This window comes from Vulpes vulpes, chromosome 6 (genome assembly GCF_048418805.1).
Source record: "Vulpes vulpes isolate BD-2025 chromosome 6, VulVul3, whole genome shotgun sequence".
NCBI classification, from domain to species: Eukaryota; Metazoa; Chordata; class Mammalia; order Carnivora; family Canidae; genus Vulpes; species Vulpes vulpes.
The window spans coordinates 25,827,804-25,848,424 of record NC_132785.1 but is presented as its reverse complement, the minus strand read 5'-3'; the positions used below and the strand labels follow the sequence as shown (position 1 = coordinate 25,848,424).

The following is a 20,621-nucleotide window of genomic DNA, read 5'->3' as shown; positions in this document are numbered from 1 at the left end:
GATAGATTGTCAAGTGGATACATAGGAGAGTAGCATAAATAAGATTAGATAAGGGACGTCTGGGTGGCTCAGTGGTTTAGTGCCTATCTTTGGCCCAGGGTATGATCCTGGAGTCCTGGGATCGAGTCCCACGTCAAGCTCCCTGAGTAGAGCCTGCTTCTCCCTCTGCTTGTGTCTCTGCCTCTCTCTCTCTCTGTCTCTCATGAATAAATAACTAAAATCTTTTAAAAAATCAGATAAATAAAATTATGAAAAATATTTTTAGAAGTCAAGGGTTCATGTCATTAGGTAAAGAGAAGTTAAGATTCTTCTAGCTAAGGGGGCTATGGCCAGTCCGCCAAATCCTGCAGGAATCATAGATATGAATGGACTTTTTGAGGAAATAGAATGCAGGGCATGCCTAATGTTTAACAACGTGATATGGCTAGGGATGCCTGGGTAGCTTAGTCAGTTCATTGAGTGTCTGACTCCTGATTTTAGCTCAGGTCATGATCTCAGAGTCCTGAGATTGAGCCCCACGTGGGCTCCAGAGCCCACCTAAGTTTCTCTCTCCCTCTCCTTCTTCCTCTACCCTATGCTCTCCCTCACTCAAAACAAAACTTATTTGCATGATCTATCTCATTTAATCCTCATGTTATCCCTTTGTGAGTAGAATGACTTTACAGATGAAGAAACCATACTCAAAAAGACTTTATGGCTTAAGGCTACACCATATATAGTTATATTTCATGCTACTGAATTTGATTCAGATCTGTATAGTAATAACAATCACATCTCAAGTTGTAGTTTTATTTTCCTTATTTGAATGCTATGAACAAGATTTACCTGCCGCATAAAAGCAAAGATAAAGGCCTTGCAAATGTCATAAATTAGAGATGGGACCACACCAGGCAATGACGGGATGGGGCATGTGGGATGGTTAAATTTTTGACGAAACAAAATTGAGGAAGAGAGAGTTGCTGGGAAACACAAGGACAAGGAGAATTTTAACAGGAAAGAAAATGTTCTGAAACACCTTTGAAGGAAATGAGTAACTGGGGAGTAAATTCAATCATAGGAAGATGAGAGAATCAGTTCAAGCTGGGACTTAAAAGGCAACAAATGTACAGTCTAGACCCTGATGAATTATTTGAATTTACATCAGTGCCTTTTTAGAGGGTAGTTATCAGTTTTTCACTCAAAGATCCATTCTGAAAGTCTTGTTGCATTGGGGTGAAAGTTGTCAAGGCCTTTTTGGTCTGATCTGAAGGAGAGGTGAGCTCTTCTAGCCTCTAAAAAATAGCAGAGATTTCTAGGGGGGAAAAAAGACTTTCTGAGGTTGTAACTTATTTGCTGTAGTAACCAGAAGTGATGATTAGTGGGGAGGAAAAGAAGAGAGAGGTGTTCAGTCTCTAATCCACCAGCTGGGAGTGGAAATAAATCACACAGATAAATTCAACCTGAGTTGAAGCACTATAGTTAGAAACTCTGAAGCAGCCATAGCAAAAAGAGTATGGAGAGTGGGGATCTATATCTTTGCTAGACTGTAAAAGTTTTAGAATTAGGAGAAATTATTCAGATATTGCAGTGTCTGTCATTTTGCAGATGAGGGATGCCAGGATGAAGTGAACTGACCTGGTAAAAGTTCACACATTTAAGAAAAACAAACCACTCCCATGCTCCAGAAGCTCTGCTATCTATAGCCTGTACCTAAAGCATGGCTCTAGCTTTCTGTTCTACCGTAATCTGGCCTCAAATTCTATTTCTAATCTCAGGTCCACTCCTACCTCCTGTTCTCTGGATGAATAGATGTGAATTGTTTCCAGACAAACATGGCACAGTGGTTTAAAGTGTTCGCTCTGGGACTAGAATGCTGTGGGATGAGAAATTAGGGACGGGAGCTGTGGGGCAAGGTTATTCCAAAGGGAATGAATGTGTGAAAGCACAAGCTTCAAGAGGCAGGACACGCATGCGTTTTGGTGGCATGTTCAGGTAGCTGGAGGGTGGCCTGAGGATGAGGAAATGGAGCAAGTAGGTAGGTTTGCACTTTCCAATAAAAGGCTTTGTGAATTAAGCTAAACAGTTCAGAACCCCCACCCCCACCCCCCACCCCAGGTAGTTGCAGATGATTTGAAGCAGGGAGTAACATACTCAAATTGGTTTGTTTGAGAGGGAATCCTGGATGCTTTTCTACCACTGTCCTCCTATGTATGAATTATGTTTCTGCTAATATTTAATTTGGGAGTGGAGAGTGCTTTCTACCCATCATATCAATTTTGTTTCATTGGCTAGCCAGGAATGAACATAGGTTATCAGAGTGTTGCATAGAGGAATCAGATATTCTAATATGTTTGTATGTGTGCTCTATAAAGTACATGGACTATTACATGAAAGATCTGCATTTGAATTACCTTGTTTTTAATTTATTCTTTTAAGGTCTGACAGCAGCAGCCGCAGCAGCTGCCGCTGCTACCAACGCAGCCATTGCTGAAGCAATGAAGGTGAAAAAAATCAAATTGGAAGCCATGAGCAACTATCATGCCAGTAATAACCAACATGGAGCAGATTCTGAAAATGGGGATATGAATTCAAGTGTTGGTAAGTTGTATATTCACGGAAACTTTTGTTTTGTGATCATGTGGCTACCAAATTACTTTCTTTTCCAGGACAAAACTATCGGGTCCCCATTCAAGAAGCTGGTACTTTTAGCTTAGAAAACAGTGTATATACCATTTGCACCTCTAACAACATGCACTCTGAATAAATAATTAACAACATAATTTTTAAATATAGGATCAACTTTATATAGGCAACTTCTAGCAGCATTCAGTTAGCATCTTTCATAATACAATCAAGTTTTAAAGATCAGAATCTTAACTTAGTGTAGTTTTGTTTTCATAGAGATGTGTGTGAGTAGGTGGGGAAGAGCAGAGGGAGAGAGAAAATCTTAAGCAGGCCGCACTCCCAGTGGGAAGCCCCACATGGGGCTCTACCTCAGGACTCTGAGATTGTGACCTGAGCCAAAATCAAGAGTTAGACACTTAACCCACTGAGCTACCCAGGTGCCCCAATAATCAGAAATTTAAAATATTGATTATATCAGTGTCTTTTTAGAGGGTAGTTATCAGTTTTTTACTCAAAGATCCATTCTGAAGATCTTGTTACATTGGGGGGAAAGGTTAAGTGACAAAAATACTTACAGACAAACCTATACTTTATCTTTTTAATTCCTCATGGATTTGTTATCAAATAAGTTTGCATCAGCAACAGAACATATAAACTCAATTCTTTCATGTGCTGCCGAGAATAAGAATTACGTTGAGAATTCTTTCTGTATATAACCATTACCAATTTCTCTCATTGTAAATGTACTACTTTAATTTCTGTTGATTTTTTTTTCCGTTCTTGAAATGTGGAAAAAAAGATGAAAAGTTAATAGTCACTGTTTAAACCAAAACCAACAGCTTTCTCTTTGCAGAATTCATTTGGGTAGTTCGTTTTTTCAAACACAACTTCACATATATGGTTTAACTTTTATATTGATGGTATCTCAAGCATCTGTGTGTTGGTGAGATAAAACATTGTATTCTGCTACTGCACTGTATTGTTTCTCTTTAAAATGTAGAAACCATGCTCAAAATATATTTAGCAAGAGAAATTTAGCTATTCTAAGATAGTGTAAAATACTATATCCAACATATGTTCATGAAGGACAGTAATTCAGGGCAGTTCAATTAAATTTTCTTTTCCACGCAGTGTTTTAATAGATTATTTCTTTAGATAAAAAGCAGCTCTCTCCTTTCTGTCCAATATGACATATAGTTAAGGGTATGTGAAAAAATACTATGGATTGTAGTAATCATCATTCTTACAATGGGATACATCTTCCATGGGAGCACACACTAGATGTGAATGATAGAGTAGGGAGTAATTGTCAAATATATGTACAATACACAAAATACCATTGCTTCAGTGATGCCAAAGGGTAGCTTCTAATAGAGTAGAAAAGGGGAAAGCAGAATTTTTCCATAGCACTACACAAGGGAAATAGAAGAGGGGTGGCAATAAGGGGTTCAGTTTGAAAATAGGTTATAAAGAAGGTGGTGGCAATTCTTAGAAGGATGAAAAGATATGAAAAAGAGCCAAAGCTATGGCTCTACAGCTGGACGGGATGAAGGAAAACATGAGTGCTTGCATTTCTGGTGCTCCTAGGGGGAGGATGGACGGCTGTGGGTTGTTAAGGTCATGGTTCACACACATAAATTCAGACTTTTGAAAATTAAAAACAGTTTTGAAGTAAAATGAATGAATTATAATATTCCTATTAGAACTATTAAGTACATGTTTGTTTGTTTTAAATAAGCAGTCTTTTTCTTTGGCCTATAAAGTAGAACAAAATTAGACACTTTTAAAAACAAGTAATTGGCTACTATAAATTTTAGTGACCATTGTACAACAGTCTGGGTTGTTTTCAAAATTTTAGAAGGATAAGAGTTTAATGCAGGCTGTTCTTAATAGTTGGTGTTAAGAGGAGGAATATTTAAATTAGGCAATTTAATAACATTGAAAACAAAAGATATTAAAACGTGATATCTCTCTTTGAATTTCCTGAGCAGCAGAGCAGAAGTTGACTTTGGAAAATCCAATAGGTATAAGATAAGGAGAACATGGCTCATAATTAGGCATTGACATACATTTCATATTTGCTATTATAGAATAATATTTGCCTGCTGACCAAATTTAGGTTTACCTTAATTGTTTTTGGTACATAGGCTACCATAATGACTTAAAAAAGAAACAATTTGATTTTTCTTTTGTGTTCTAGTTGGCAGAAATCACTTTTCTTCCATCAAGGTATTTAGTTGGCAATTTATATTGCTTTTTGGTTTTGACCCCCACCAACTGACACTAGTTTGAATCAGGAGCAGAAATTTATTTGAATTTTCCTACAGAGTCTTAATATTTTTAGAGTGCATTAACATTGATGTCATTGCCAGTCCTTGAGGCATGTAGATCATTTCTGTTAGATGTCAGTAACTAGTTTGGGGGTAAATGTTATCATTGTCATTTTTATTCTATTCTCACATGCCACAGTCCTCTAAGAATTTATGATTTATTATCTTTCCAGAGCACCCCCCCCTTCCTTTCCTAGAGATCAGGGAAAGAAGGTTTGGTGGAAGGGTTGGGTAAGGAAGGTATAGGGGACTGGTGGGTATTGGGGTTGAGCTTGCACAAACCAAAGTAGTTGTTGAATTGGGCAGTCGCTTTATATGCATCCGCACCCCCCTTCTTTTTTCATTGTGACAATAGTGCCTGCCTCTTGGTAAGTGTTCAGCAATTACCTGCTCTGTGACTTTGAGAAGTTATCTAAACTTTCTGAGCCTAACATTGCATGTCTGGAAAATGGCATAATAATATCAAATCATGAGAATGAAAGAAGATCCTATTTGTCAAGTGTTTATTTACTACAATGTCTGCTTATCACATTGTTTGGTCACCAGTAAGGTTAATCATATTGGTACTGCTTTTGCTATTATTATTATGTTTCCAAATTTGCCTCCTGAAAATGACCTTTTTCCTCTTTTTTACAATCATTAATTATTTCCTTTTCTGTTTTCCTATTCTCTATTTTCCTATTTGTTAAACTGCAGGCCTGTGTGTAAATTTGGGGGGAGTTATTGTATCACTTGGCTTTTGTTGTGCCTTTGATTTTAACCCATTCTAGTTACACAAAATAACTGTAATCTAGTCCCAGAACTCAGGGGGCATACAGTCCATGGGAGGGATGGCTATGTAAGCAGGCAGTCAAAACAGGATATGCTAGATCCAGGAGCATCAGCTAGCACAAGGTGCTTAGGAAGTGGCACTGAAGCATATGAATTCCAGAAGGAATCCCAAGAATCTCAAAGGCCTATATTTCAGAATACAAACTTACTGCTCTCATGAATCTATCAATTGTCTCTTTGAAGGAGTGAAACCCCTCAGAGAGGTGCTACTTACGTGATGTATTGTTGCTGCTCAGCCCTGCCCAAATACAGTGACATTTTTGAAATCAATTCAGGTTTTCTTCTTTTTCTTGTACTATCTGGCTCACAAGTTATCTTAAACATTTTAGGCTCTCCTGTATAGGAACACTGCACCGCCCCCCACCCCGATTGTAAGTAAATCCTACTGCCTCTGGAAACAGACTTTGTGTTTGTTTGGTTTGGTTTGATTTGACTTAGTGAGGCGAAGAGGCATTTTTATTACACATGACTCCTTCCAGTTCTTAACAATGAATTGTCAAAATTAGCCCCCAAAAAAGGTGTTTAGAGAAATCTATGACACAGACAAATAATTATTTTATATCCCAATTTTACACGGTAACCTTGAGCTCACATCTTTCCAACAGAATGATCACTTTAGGAAGAAGTGAGGACTTCAGGATAGATCCGAGTGAGGCATCAGCACGCTGAGTAAAATATATGGCCGTGTCTCCATTCTCCCTCATCCACAATCAATTGGATTCTTTTAGTTTAATATTTACTTGCTAAGATGAGATGCTAGTCTGCATGGTGATAAACAGTCTGCTCCTGGCATCTGAAGGTGACCTGTCAGTTCATATGGACAAATCTCCTGCTTACTGAAATGTACAAAATAAATCATTAAAGCAGGCAGGTGCTCATTCCCAGATTTAAATCACCATAGATTTATGATTTGAATTAATGCTTCATTTGGCCATAGAAATAGATGCTGAGACAAATGATATGCACTGGTTGGGGTTTCCATACTGTAGCCATCCTGATATTGATTACTGAGATGTCTTTGCAATCTCTTGTTTATATCAAGTACTATCTTGTGACAGGTTGGCTGATATGAGCTACATTGCAGATAAGAAGGAAAAATGTCCTGGATTCTTTTTAGTGGCAACACTATCCACAACATACAGGCCAGATAAATTGCTATTTTTTTGCTTTAAGGACTGATCTACATAACCAGCTTAAAAAAAATGCTGCTTGGAAATTGGGACTGGGATATTGGAAAAGCAGAATTTAAAACCGGTGAACCCAAGGTCAATCCCACAGTATCTATAGCTGTGTTTTTATCTGCTTATCTTTTTTTGGGGGGGAGGCATCATGCACATTTTTGAGGATACTAAATTAATCACAGTCGATTTAATCTAAATAAAGGAAACTTATTTTTACTTCTAGTTTTTAAATGCTATATAAATATTGACATAGTGAGCATCTCAGTAGTTTCTATGTTATTTAAATACTTGTTAAACCTAATATCGTATTCCCTTAACTAATGACAACAAAGGAAATGACTCTTTAAAGATAAATACATTAAATATTATTCCCAAGTGCAAGACTTTGTACACTATAATTTACCAGGAGGCAGGAAAAGACTGCATTTTTACCTTCTCTTAACATTTTATTTAAGGAAAACACTATGTACACAGTTTAAAGAATACTCGGAGGATTTAAGAGGGACCTTTGCCACTAGCTAATATCTGACTCATAGAACTGGTAAACAGCTATCAACAATAGTAGATTGCTTGCTTAGTAGGAAATGAGTTCATATCTATTCAAAATGTGATCTCAAAACAGATGTCCCAAGAAAATCTCATTGTTTAAACTATAGTCAGAACCCCCTAACTGCTGTTATTTCTTTAAGGAAGTGAAGTAATCTTAAGACTTCAGAATGTCTCCTGAACACTGTGGAACCCAAGCAGGAGTACACTGATGCAGTGACCCACAAACTGCACACATCTCACATGCCTGAAATGTATGATTCCTTTTCATTTTCTTAAGCTTGCAATAGTTAACGAGGATGTAAGAGTTTCAAGTAAACACCAGAACTTGAGTTTGGGATGAATGGCTGTGTTCTTCCATAATATTCCTTACTCCTTATTTCTGTCCATCAGCCAACAACAATAACAAATAAATAAATAAATAAATAAAAAGGAAGAAAAGCCAGGCAGATAGGAGATAAAATTATCTTACCCAGCTGACCATCCTCTTATCTTTTTTTTTTCTTGGAAAAAAACAAAAAAACCATTCCTGAAGAAATATAATAGTTTATACTGTAGTCATTTCCTTTCTTCTAACTCACGTGTGTATTTGGAAGAAAAATTAATTTTACGATCTCAGGAAAAAGTCTTGGAGACCTTGAGAAAGCAAATAAAAGGAAACTGAGAACACAGGCCACCAAGCAGAGCTCTGCAGTTGCACATTGGATCCTCTGCCTTGGCAATGTTAATGAACCTCAAATCCTTCCTATAATTAGATGAGGGAATTGCTTATATTTTCAAACAGATGATGCTGCTATAATGAAACGATTGACAGGGAATTTAAGAGTGTCTACAGTAGTCATTTGGTTTCTGTTATAAAAAAAAAAAGTTTAAAAAGAAGATTGGCTTTAGACATAGGTCCTGAGAGAGGTAGTAATTTACATAGCATGCTATGACAGGTGTCTTTGTATAGTAAGGAAATAAAATGGAAGACTAGAGAAATGATGGGCAGGTACAGCAATTTTTTGGGGAGGGGTGTCCTATGCTTATTCTGCTTAGGTTCTTTAAAAGGGGCCGAGGCTCAAGAGATGGATCCGGATTGAGTGCACAGCTGTAACTGCTGATGAGCTAATTGCTCCTTATCTCTCAGCCCCATTCATCTTCATTTTTTACCAATTACTGAGAATTATCTGTGTTCTCAGTTGGATATGAGAGTTAATCCTTTTTGGTTAAGCTGGCAGTACTGTGAGCAGATTCCAAATCGGAGGGTGAAAAAGCCAAAGCAAGCTTGCTCTAAAAATGTCTCCAGTTCAATTACAGTATCACTGATTCATAAGAAATTTGCCATTGTTTAACAGATTAAATGTGGAAAGTTTTTTTTTTCAAACTTTCTTAATGTTTCTCTGCCTAACAATGATTTGTAAGATCCTTCTTCCTGTCTGATGAGTAAATTTAACAATATTAACAGTCAGAGTCTTGTAAACACGGAAACACACATAAGACTACCCTAAAAGGCCAAAAAGATTCTGACAAATGAAATGAGAAATACTTTAGAACTGATAGCTGTCAATTTATATATAAACACCTTAAATCGATGCTTTTGCTCTGTGATTTTACATACGGTGAGGAAAGTATGCCCAAACATAAACCTTTTCACAAATGTCACATTAGTGGAATTTTAATGGAAAGACCACATAAGAATCTCTTGAAAGTGTAGGAACTGCCATGGTTTGTAATTCAATCGATTGTGAATAAGCCATATGGTTCACATCATTCCCTATGCAAAAGATGTCTTCATATCCTGACATTTCACACAAAATTGCTTACCCCAACCTTAAAAATCTAAGAAGTAGTAAGCCACTCTTTCATAAATTTTAATGCATTTGTAGATATTTAGTATTTCTGGCATTTTTCCACATTAAATATTTCTAAATATGGCATTCTAATATGAAAATATAAAGAATAAACTGCTAACTTAAAATTATCAAAAATTATTAAGATTTAGACATCTTCTAGCATGACCAAGATAAGTCCTTTTAGATGCACCCACAAACTGAAATGGGAGAGCAGAGAGCAAAATATGTCAGAAGATTTAGCTTCTAGGGCAGCCCCAGTGGCACAGCAGTTCAGCGCCGCCTGCAGCCCGGAGTGTGATCCTGGAGACCCGGGATCGAGTCCCATGTCGGGCTTCCTGCATGAAGCCTGCTTCTCCCTCTGCCTGTGTCTCTGCCTCTCTCTTTGCTCTCTCTGAATGAATAAATAAATAAATCTTTGAAAAAAAAAAAAGAAGATTTAGCTTCTAGTAGTAACATAGCTAATAAATAACTTAGCTACTGAGATAAGTCTCCTAATTTCTCAGCTTTCTTATTAATAAATAAGCAGCTTGATGCTGTTACCCTCTTAGCTTTAGCTTTAAGATCCTTTGATTTTTGAAAACTCTATAGAGGATAAAAAGCAAGAAGGTGTGCTTTTATGGTGATTTCTAAAATAAAATACAAACCTGAAATAATATAAATGTCCAAAACAAAGCACCATTAAGTATACTTTAATACATAATTTTCACATAATTCTGCAGCATCACACATGAGAGGTAAGGGTAGAAAATATTTATTTTGAATATAAGAAAAAAGATGATAAAAATTTTATACTTTTATAATATATATGTTCTTTTCATTAGAGTTAGAAGGAACTAGACAAGAGTCTATGTTGTTATGTCATTGTGGTAAAATTATGAATATCTGTCAAAAAATATAATATAGCTTCAAATTAGATCATTTTTAAATGACACATGAGTATGTTAAAAACTGGTCATTTTATTAGGCCCGTTTTTGTGATTATCTAGCAAGTGCATCATTTTGCATTTTCTCTCATGACATTTTTTAACTTTATTGGTTATATAAAAGAAGAGAAATACCAGTGATCATAACGGTGACCATTTATGGAAAAAATACATTTGTATTTTTAAAAGAACTTTTTTCTCGCTTAAAAATTTTTGAGCACGTATTTCTAAATCCATGCTTATACATTAAGAAAATCATCAGAGTTTGATCAGTGACATAAACTAGTTTCCTGTGTGAATTATTAAATGTATTTCATGGCATAGATAAGTGGAATGCAGAGAATGTTTTCACTTTTTATTTAGTGTCTGGTTCATTTTCATGATTTTTTTTAGTTTATATGGATGTTGAAGAACATAATGAAGAAATATTAGCCTAATGTTTTTGTTTTAGTTTTAATATTGCTTATTCCTACTAATGACAGGATAATGAACTAAGCCTGATAATTCAAGCATTTCATATTAAGAAATGTAAATTAAAGATGTTCTATTCCTGTAATCGTAAAACATAAGGAAATGTAAGATATATCCATTCAGATATGTTATATGATAGACTTTATCACATTCCAGGAGATTGAGAGCATTTATGACAGACTTGGAAATACGATTTTCATTGAGGAGAGCCCTAAAAATGATCTTTGGCAATCTACACCAACATGCCATAATGTTCATAGAAACTTCAAAAATATAGTAGGAGCAAACATTTCAGTTTAAAATAACCTCAGACCTTCTTCAACCCCTTTAGTATCAGATAACTGATGTTATTCATGAGTAAGATCATTTTATCTGTTTTAGATTTTGACTTCCTGTGATGATATACAATTAAAATAAATCTTCAACTTTGTGATCTGTAAATTATAATGTTTAGTGATATAAGTTTTCAGATACCTCAGGATGACCTGATATTAGAAAGTTTATTCTTTGAGATGTCACTAGGGTGTTCATGGTCCAACATTACGGTGAGTGTGAGCCTACAAGTTTATAACTCTGAGCCCAATGCCCCGTCACCAGACGTAGTGTTTCATATTCATGTAACTTTGATTCTTCTCCAAATTGTCCAAATATTCCAAAATTGTACAAAGTCATCCGTATGAATCCTGGCCTGTCAAATTGAATATAAAATGGCATAACTAAATGATAATAAGTAAATAATATTATCGTTGACATAAATGCCTAAAAGTGTCAATTCACTTATGATGAAATAATGTGACATACATAATCTTGCACATTCTTGATGCCCCCTCCTCCCCTCAACCCCCATGAACCTCGATCATTTGGAAAAGAGGAAAGAAGAGAGGACTTAAATATGGTTTTCTTTAACAGCAGGTTATAATGGAAACACAGACCCTTACATTCAGTGCTGAGAGAATTACCAGTTTGATAATGATTAGGAATGTTGTTATTAAAACAGTATGTGCAGTTCATTTTCAACAGTTTTGAATTAGAGTGTGCACTAATGAAACGGATACGGTTTCCTTCACAAAGGGCAGATCTGTGAGTTAATATCGCTGCAGCAGTGCCTCGCAGACCCTGCCTTTAGCTCTATTTGTATTTCACAGCATGATAAGCAAAGAGTGTTGATTTCCAAGGATCCCGCTGATGAAAGGTAATGGCATTATTACATCTTTATCTCAAAAGCAGAACTGAGTGGTAAATGATTTTTTTTTCTCTGTTGCACAAAAGATTTCTTGGTTAGAAAGCCTTTTTTATTTCTTTACTCATTTTAGTCTTGGAAATGAGATGTTATTATTTAATGTCTGCACAGCAAGCTTGAAAGCACCTAATAGCGAATGGATTGGAAGTGAAGTACCTCCTGCTCACAGATATGGATCTTCTCAGTCACACGCTGTACCAGCTGTCATCCCAGCCATACTGCTGTGATTTAATTAGTCTGTTTATGTCCTTTCTAATAATATTTCCATCTCTATGAAAGGGCAAATGCGACAGGGACTTTTTCCCTTTCTGGTTCTGCAGACTGGAGAATGTGGCCTACATCTGATATGTGGGGGCACAGGACTGAATCACCATTCCTGTCACTTCAAGCTGTTGATAAATTGTTCAGCCAAGAAGTGTACTTACTTCCTTAGGGTCATTTGTAGTCTAGGAGCAATAATCTGCATAGGGACAAAGAAGAGAGGCTATGTGTGTATATCCAGTCATATATATATATATATATATATATATATATATATATATATATATACAGGTGTTGGAAAATTAAGACAAATTATAAAAAAATGTGAGCTCTGTGTTTTTATCAACACTTTGCATGTTTTTATGGTACCTATTTAAGTCTTTTCATCAACTGAGCCCTTGCAGAATTACAGCATTTCAGGAATTCACAGGAAAGTTTTCCATTTTTTTTCTAAATGAAACTTCATAAGAGAAGTTATTCATCTGAAATTTTACATCTACAACTGCAACAATTGGGATCTTTGGGAAAATCTGTTTTATACAATATATTACATTTCAGGATATCCAGGGAAAGAAAACTTCACCATCTTAATGGAACATTTAATAATGGTATTTTTACTTAAACTGTTCCCCCAGAAAGTATATTTCACTTAAAAAGATAGCTTAGGTTCAAAACAAACTCCACACACACAATTCTGTAAGAAAGCATAAATTAATAAACGAATAGAAAGGTGATATGACTTTATCAAATATAATGTGGTGATTAATCATTTCTACTCAGGCACTATCTATGCTATTTGAGTGATTCAAGGGTACTTTCAAACCCAATGGCCTTGTGAACATTCTTGGTTCTGCCTTAGGATTCTAAGTGTCTAATGTTTTATGAGATACAGATCCCACAGATGGGAGAAAAAGGGATTTCTGAAGCCAGTTTCAGTTGTTTGAATTTCATTTGTGTTTATGTTAGAAACAAAAAGTCTGTAATTTATAAATAATCCATTAATTAGTTAATTAGTTCTATGTGTTTTAATCTGTTTTTTTGGAAATAGGTTCCTTTTTCTTTATTTCACTATAATTTATCTCAGTGCTGAAATTGTATTACAGGGTCTTCTGAGCTTCTTCTTTCTGGATTATCTTGCTTTTGCTTGTGTTCTGTTTTTCCTCTCTCATTCTTCACTTTTGGATAACCCAATTACATTTTTGGAAGAGGGCTTGTTAAAACAATGGGTATATATATATATATTGGCAATGTAAGTCCAATGTTTATTTTATGTAAAAATATCGAGGTTAAAAAATACTAATCTTATCAAGATGGTCAAATTGTTTTTCTTTAACAACCTAAATGTCAGCCTTCTAGACTTGCAGTTTTAATGCACACAGGTATGTGTTGACTTCTTGTTTTTTTCATATACCTATCATTGTCCAAACCTGTGCCTATATCAAGAGAAAAGGTCATAGTCTAGAATTTTTAAAAATGATGATATCAAATGAGCATCGGGACTATACAATTTCTTATTTCTCTTAGTAAATAATGGCACTATTTTCATTTCCTTAAATTCCTCTTCATGATAATATATGAGCTTAGCAATAGATAGCTAAATCTCTCTCTTTCTCTCTCTCACACACGTACACACACACAAATATTCAGTCATTCATACTTGTATCCCAGTATTTCAGCTTTCAAGAATCTCTTGTTAACTTTTTATAGGCATAAACTAGATTTACTAGTACGTTTCCCTAATTATTTTATTTTATAAAAATATAGACATACTTATTTGGCAGTCTTTCCACTGACGTGTAATTTCACTGCTTTCTACTTTGGCTATACAGTGGAAACTAAATGTTCATGATTAAGTTATCTTGACATGAACCATTTTGATGCTTTGAAAAAACCCACCACGAAGCATTTGATGGTATTTTTTATTAATTGGATAAATGAATTGTGAGATGTGTGATTGCATGATGATGTACTCATTTAGTTGTTGCTTTTTGCTTTTACTAATCTCTGTCATATTGGATTTATAAATGGAATGGAGTGACCTTTGAAACTGTGATGGAAATGAAGAGATAAACACAACTTGAAAGGACAAACCAATTAATATCAATGTGTTTGTTACACATACACGAGGAATTTTAATCCTTTGCTCTCTACAGTAAATTTGTGATTCATTTGTTGAGTAAAAGAGCACACTTTTTGGCAGTTACAGATTTTAATCTTATTTTTTTTTTCCAAAAATATATAATTTCATATGACATTGTGTATTTGACACACAATTAAGGTTTTTTTAGTGCTTGAATATTGGTACTGCCATAAAAGGTGTGACAGTATCCCTTTTTAATAAGAAAACAGCTATGTACATATATATATTCAAACATATGCAAGTAGGATATTCATCTACATTCATATATGTTTTTAAATAAATATTGTAACCCTGATTATAGCAAATTCTTGAATAGGCCTCTATTTTGTAAATTTAGACTCATAACTGATCCTTTCCATTGTCCATAGAGTGGATTTAGATTTTTTCCTGAAAATCCTGATTCAGGAATCATAAATAAAGCCTTTAGTGTTTTAACCTGTTGACCTGTAATGTCAAAAAATATTGTTCAGAATCAATGAGTATACTCGAGTATGCTCTTAAAATAACATATGAGTAGCCATTTATACTTCTTACTTTGTAATTTCTCCTTTGCTTTCTCCATTTTTTACCTAATTGGGTTTATTTTCATTAAACACCCCTCCCCCCCAATCAAATTCTGCTGTGGTATGAATTTTAGAAACTTGTACATTCTATCCCTTTTAATAGCTTAATTATAGAATATAATCAATTTAATATACAAGTTTTGAAATATTGCCATTGATGCACAACAAGGAAAAAAGTAGTACAAGCTTGACATTTTAAAACACCAGCATTGAAAGACTTTCACTTCTAATTGATTTTTAAAAGAGTTCCCTAGAAATGTGAGCTCAGAAATGTTTATAACGGCTTTGGCAACATTCCAAAATGTTTACCACAAAGTGTAACTCAGCAGTTTCTGAGTTCTCTCATCAACTAAGAAAGATGTGTCCTATAATTGGCTTAATCCATGTCGATATTGAACCCCCCACCCGACAGAGACGTTTTTTTAAGACATAAATTTAAAATGATTACTTCAAAATAAGAAATATCTTTACTTGCACCCATCGGAGAGACATTTTTAAAAAGAAAGTTATGGATGAGCAAAGCATGGATACCTTTTATATTCTGAAATTATACATTTTCTCCACATGCATCTTTTAAAAAAAAAAAAATATTGTCCTGACAAAAAGGTGATTTTTTGAAGATATGTTAATATTATAGCCTTTCTTATGGTTGATTGTAGGTATAAAAAACTTCCTCAGACAGCTAAAAAAATTAATGGATATGACATCCATTCTATTTTAACAAGCAAGCAGACCAAAATATGAGGAACATTGACCACAAGCAATTACTTTAAAAGGCTACTGCTAAGTATTTCAGGAAAAATGATTCTGTTGACTAGTTGTTTGTCAGTTCCTGTACTTTTTTTATTGATTGCTTTTGAATATATAGCCCCATGATTGAAAATGTTGCTGGTAATATCTTCTCTTTATAGTGCCGACCCTACTTCCTGTGATTGATAAGAAATAAATTTACACACAATGGATATAAAGTTTATTTAGATCTCTACTTTCTAATAATAATTTTGTAGTGTCAGGTTTCTCTGAAACTAAGTCGTCGAGTCATCAGAAACTTTCCAACTCTTTTACTCTTCCAGATCTTTTATTGTTGCGTGTGATTTTCTCAGATGTGGTATTTCAAAGTATGATGAGCTAGAAGGAGTCACTTATTTGTAAACATTTCTTTTTGAGATGAAAATTGTACCGTAATTGTATAACACCTATTTATTTCCCCAGGAATCTGGAGTGATTTGTGGTTTGAAATTTTCCTATCATAAACTTATACAATACAGGCAGTATTACATCTAGTCAATAGCCAGAAATTCTGATTAGTTATATATAAATCACTAATGATGAGAAATAAAGGTGACAAAAATAATGAATAAAAAAGAAAGAAATCAATAAAAATAGATAAGGAAGTCATCTAGTCGACAATGTTACTTAATTTGTCAAAATAATTCATTACCTAATACAAATTGCAGTTCTGAGAAAAAGGTTTGCATGAAAATCTCAGTATCAAAATCATGTCTGGCTTTCTCCAAGTCTGAACTCTAAAACTGTATTAGAAACAAACATTTAAATGTCATCATACTTTGCAAGCATGTATGTACATATCCATCTGTATAAATATATATATTCGCCTACGTTTACATTATTCAGAACCTACTGGCCTATTTTCAACCCTGATTTAGATTAGAAGAAAGGAAAACAAAAACAAAACATGATGAAAACCTTGAACATACTGCTGTCGAACATCATTTCCACTTTCTCACAGCCACCAGTTCTCTCTCCGTATAGTCCTATTTGATTCCAAATTCTAAAATTCACATATTTCAATCTCAGTGTCTCTAGCTTGCCACTGATATGCCAATTCCTTTTCTGTTCCTCATAGGCTCCTTCAAACTTTGTAAGTATTCTAATATTTAGTGCTGTCCTCCACAGAAGTTTTTGGTTGGCAGTGTTGGTGTGGAGGGAGAAAGAGGGAAGAAGGGAGAAAAATAAGAACTTTGTAAATGAAAACTCAGAGACAGTACAACTTTGTGATTCTGTGTTGAGTGAGAATGCATACCTGGTGCCTAACTGTGTGGATGTAATGCATGGCTCTGTTCTGTGTGACCTTTTGGGGGCAAACTTTTTGGGGCAAACATAGCCTGTGTCTCAGTCTCCTTATCTCTGTCACAGGTATAATAATAATAAATATCTCATCAGCTCTTTGGAGATTATTTGGGTTAAATTCATTCTCAGAACACAACCTGGCACATTGGAAGCAGTAACACACTGTATGGAAGTTTATTAAATAGAAAATAAAAATAAAATAATAAAGTGTACAGACACACACATACGCACATACATATACACACTCACAAATGTCTCCTAAAAGGTTGATAGTTTCTGGTGTCCCCAGTGTTTCAATATTATTTGAAACTGTATATAATATTTTCCTCTACATACCCTCAATATTCCTTACTTAACCAGAATCCTTACTAGTTGATTCTGATTTAATATTTATCCAAATGGTATTCTTTTTTAAACATTGTATTTATATATTTATTAGAGACAAAGAGAGAGAGAGAGAGAGAGGAGAGAGGGGGGCAGGCAGAGGCACAAGCAGAGGGAGAAGCAGGCTCCATGCAGGGAGCCTGATGTAGGACTTAGGACTTGATCCCAGGTCTCCAGGATCAGGCCCTGGGCTGAAGGTAGCACTAAACCGCTGAGACATCCGGGCTGCCCCAAATGGTGTTTTTTTGTTGTTGTTGATGGTGGTGGTGATTTGCTGCAGTCTGAGCCTGGTATTCTGCTCAGGAAATATGCTACCATTTTGAGATGACATAGCTACTTTTAAAAGGCACATACACACAGGAAGTGGAAAGAAATGGCCGGTTATTTCATTGGCACATTTTTTTTTTTTTTTTTAGAAATTGATAATCAGCCTGTAAACTTTTAATTGAAAAGTTTTGTCTCATGTTATCAGACAAATATGTACTCCAACTCTAAAAACTGACATTACTTTATTCAGTGCACATAAGACTTCCTTTAATTAGCCCTTAATAAGCTTGGTTTAACTGGGATTTATGGAAGAACAGTGGTCATTAACATTAGCCAGATTAAGACTGTGTTAATTACTATTGATAGATAAAATAACGTGCAAAAATGTTTTAAATTATTCCTATACTTATGAATTGAAAATAGGTTTGAAGCTTTTAAATGGAAGCTATATTTTGTTTATACTTTAAAATTGAGTATTGACTTCCGTACACGTAGGCATAACAATAGGATAGGACACATGATTTCATGGTTTAAGTTTTACAACTTCTTTAGATTTACTCTGAATTGAAGATAACCTTAAAATATCATTTTGGATAATTTCTTAAATTAATGTATGGAAATGTTTACATTTACTTTCATGATTTATGATATGTGATTTTAGTTAGTTACAAATGAGTTTCTTAGTTATAGATTATCTTCAAAAGATATAGTTATTTCCTTTTTAGTAACTGATAGATCCAAATGGTTTCTTCCATCTTGAAAGGATTTTTATGATTGTGGTAATTTTATGTTAATGCTATCTTTTTTGTTTATAGCTACGCTGGCTGTCTGTTTTCCTTATCATATTTGGGGTTACCAATAATTTGAATTCAGCAATTCTTTCCCCTCCATGTACCAGTTGTTGCACATTACATCAAGTGAAGATATTTCTCAGGATTCCTCAAGTAGTTTCTGTGCCACCCATTGTCACCCCTATTTCCTTGAAATGGCTCTAGTAAAATAATCACAATATTTAATGTTATTCAAAGCAGATCAACCAACAATGAGCTCTAGACTGATTGGACCAATGGAATTCATGTAACTTTCATTCTACAGAAAATTGTGCAATCCAGTAATTAAATTTCATGGTGTTTATATCCTCCTCTCCTCTAAATGGTATGCACTATCCTCTTCCATTTAAAAATCCATAACATCGCCTGGGTGGCTCAGGCGGTTGAGCCTCTTATTTTCAACTCAGGTCATGATCTCAGCTCTATGCTGGGCATGGAGCCTTCTTAAGATTCTCTCTCTCTTTCTTTCTCTCCCTCTGTGTCCCACCCTCCTCCCTGTGTGCACACTTTCTCAAATTAAATAAATAAATAAATAAATATCCTTAACAAGGCTTTTTATATGGTCTCAAGCAAAATGAACTATAAATAAGTATAATCTCTTGCCCCAGCATTGGGAAAGACAGTCTTTCCCAAACTCAGTAAATATCAACCTTTTTAAAAAAAACCCACATGCCCAATTTAGAAAGTTTAGAATCGTCCTTGATATGTCTCTCTTCCCCTATCCTGTATCTACCTTCATTTATAAAACTTCTGTCTCTCTGTTTATTCTTCTTCCAATCCATATGTAGGATTAATATTCCTCACTACATTGCCTCCACTACCAGTGTGGTAACCCAGGTTAGCCTAATCCAGTCTGCCTGATTGTACTCTTTGTCTTTTATATCTTTTCCTTACAACAGTTAACTGTGGTGATTGTAAAGCATACATTAAATCATGAAATTTTCCTTTTAAAAAGCCTTCAATGACTTTTTATTGTGCCAAGGAGAAAATTCAACTTCTTTAGCATGGTCTGGAAGACCCTGCACAATAAGGAATGAGCTCTCCCTCAGCTTTCAAAACCCTGTGAGCTACACTTCCCCTGATATTCTCCTCATATTTCTTTAGTTCCCCAGATGCACCACAAACCTTTGTTCTGCTAGTTTTTAACTAAATCTGGGCAGTGAAACTCCTACTCATTGCACAGTCTCTGCCTAATGTCCCTTCCTAAATGTGAAATTTGTTAGTTCTCTTGTTCTCTCAACCTGTTGCGTACCATACATGCTGTGCTTTCTGTAGCGTTTTGAAGAATTTATAACCTTTATTTGCAAGTCTCTTTGTTTCCTGACCATCCTCCTGACCACCAGACAGTCAGGTTGCTGAGGCCAGGGCAGGCTTCACTACATTGACTTACATGTGTTGTCAGCATATGGTTGTTCAGCAAATATCCCAGGAGGGAAGTGGTGGGATTTTGGAACTAGAAGAAGCCTTGAGCTAGCATTTGGTATGTACACCTCTGTATTTCAGCAGCAGGTGGTAGTACATTGGAGCTGGCTCACAAAAGTTAGTTGTTAAATTGTTAAAGAATTCACAAGCTAATTGTTAAAAAAATTAAGTTAAATTAAATTATATAAATTTAGAAATAAAATAAACAATGGTTATAAATATTCAAAACTTTAAAAATTCCTGAATGAATGTTTAATGAATGCTATGCAAGAATACCTTTGTTAAATATCCATGTTACTGCTACTTTTTCTTTACTCATGAAGTTCCTCTATAATATTACCAATTAGAATATTTCCCTCATTTGAGAGATAAGTTCAAGCTGCACTTTGTTCAGTGTCAGCATTCCAGGATTTTGCCATGAAAGTTTTTATTCTCATTTTCACATCTTTTTTTTTCATTTAATCTGAGACATAAAATGTTAATATTGTTGGCATTTCCATTTTACAGATGAGTAAATTGAATCTCAAAGGACATAATTTCTTGTCTGACATTTTGTGACTTTTAAGATAGTATAACTGAAGGCTGTGCCCACTGTTTGGTCTGCTCCTTTAGTGTTTATTCCAGGTAATTATAATAGGGAAGCGAAGATTCATTCTTTTTAAAAAATATATAATAAATTAGAAATCCAGGAAGTTGATTTCC

At 34.9% G+C, this 20,621-nt stretch overlaps 1 protein-coding gene across 1 annotated transcript in view; it reads left to right on the top strand.

Moving 5' to 3' along the window:
- The window catches only part of DACH1 (dachshund family transcription factor 1), a 419,184-nt gene that overhangs the window by 228,259 nt on the left and 170,304 nt on the right, over window positions 1-20,621 (top strand). Inside the window, exon 3 of the mRNA XM_026017695.2 lies at window positions 2,416-2,577. Coding sequence (XP_025873480.2) covers window positions 2,416-2,577 — 162 coding nt within the window. The remainder of the gene's footprint in view (window positions 1-2,415; window positions 2,578-20,621) is intronic.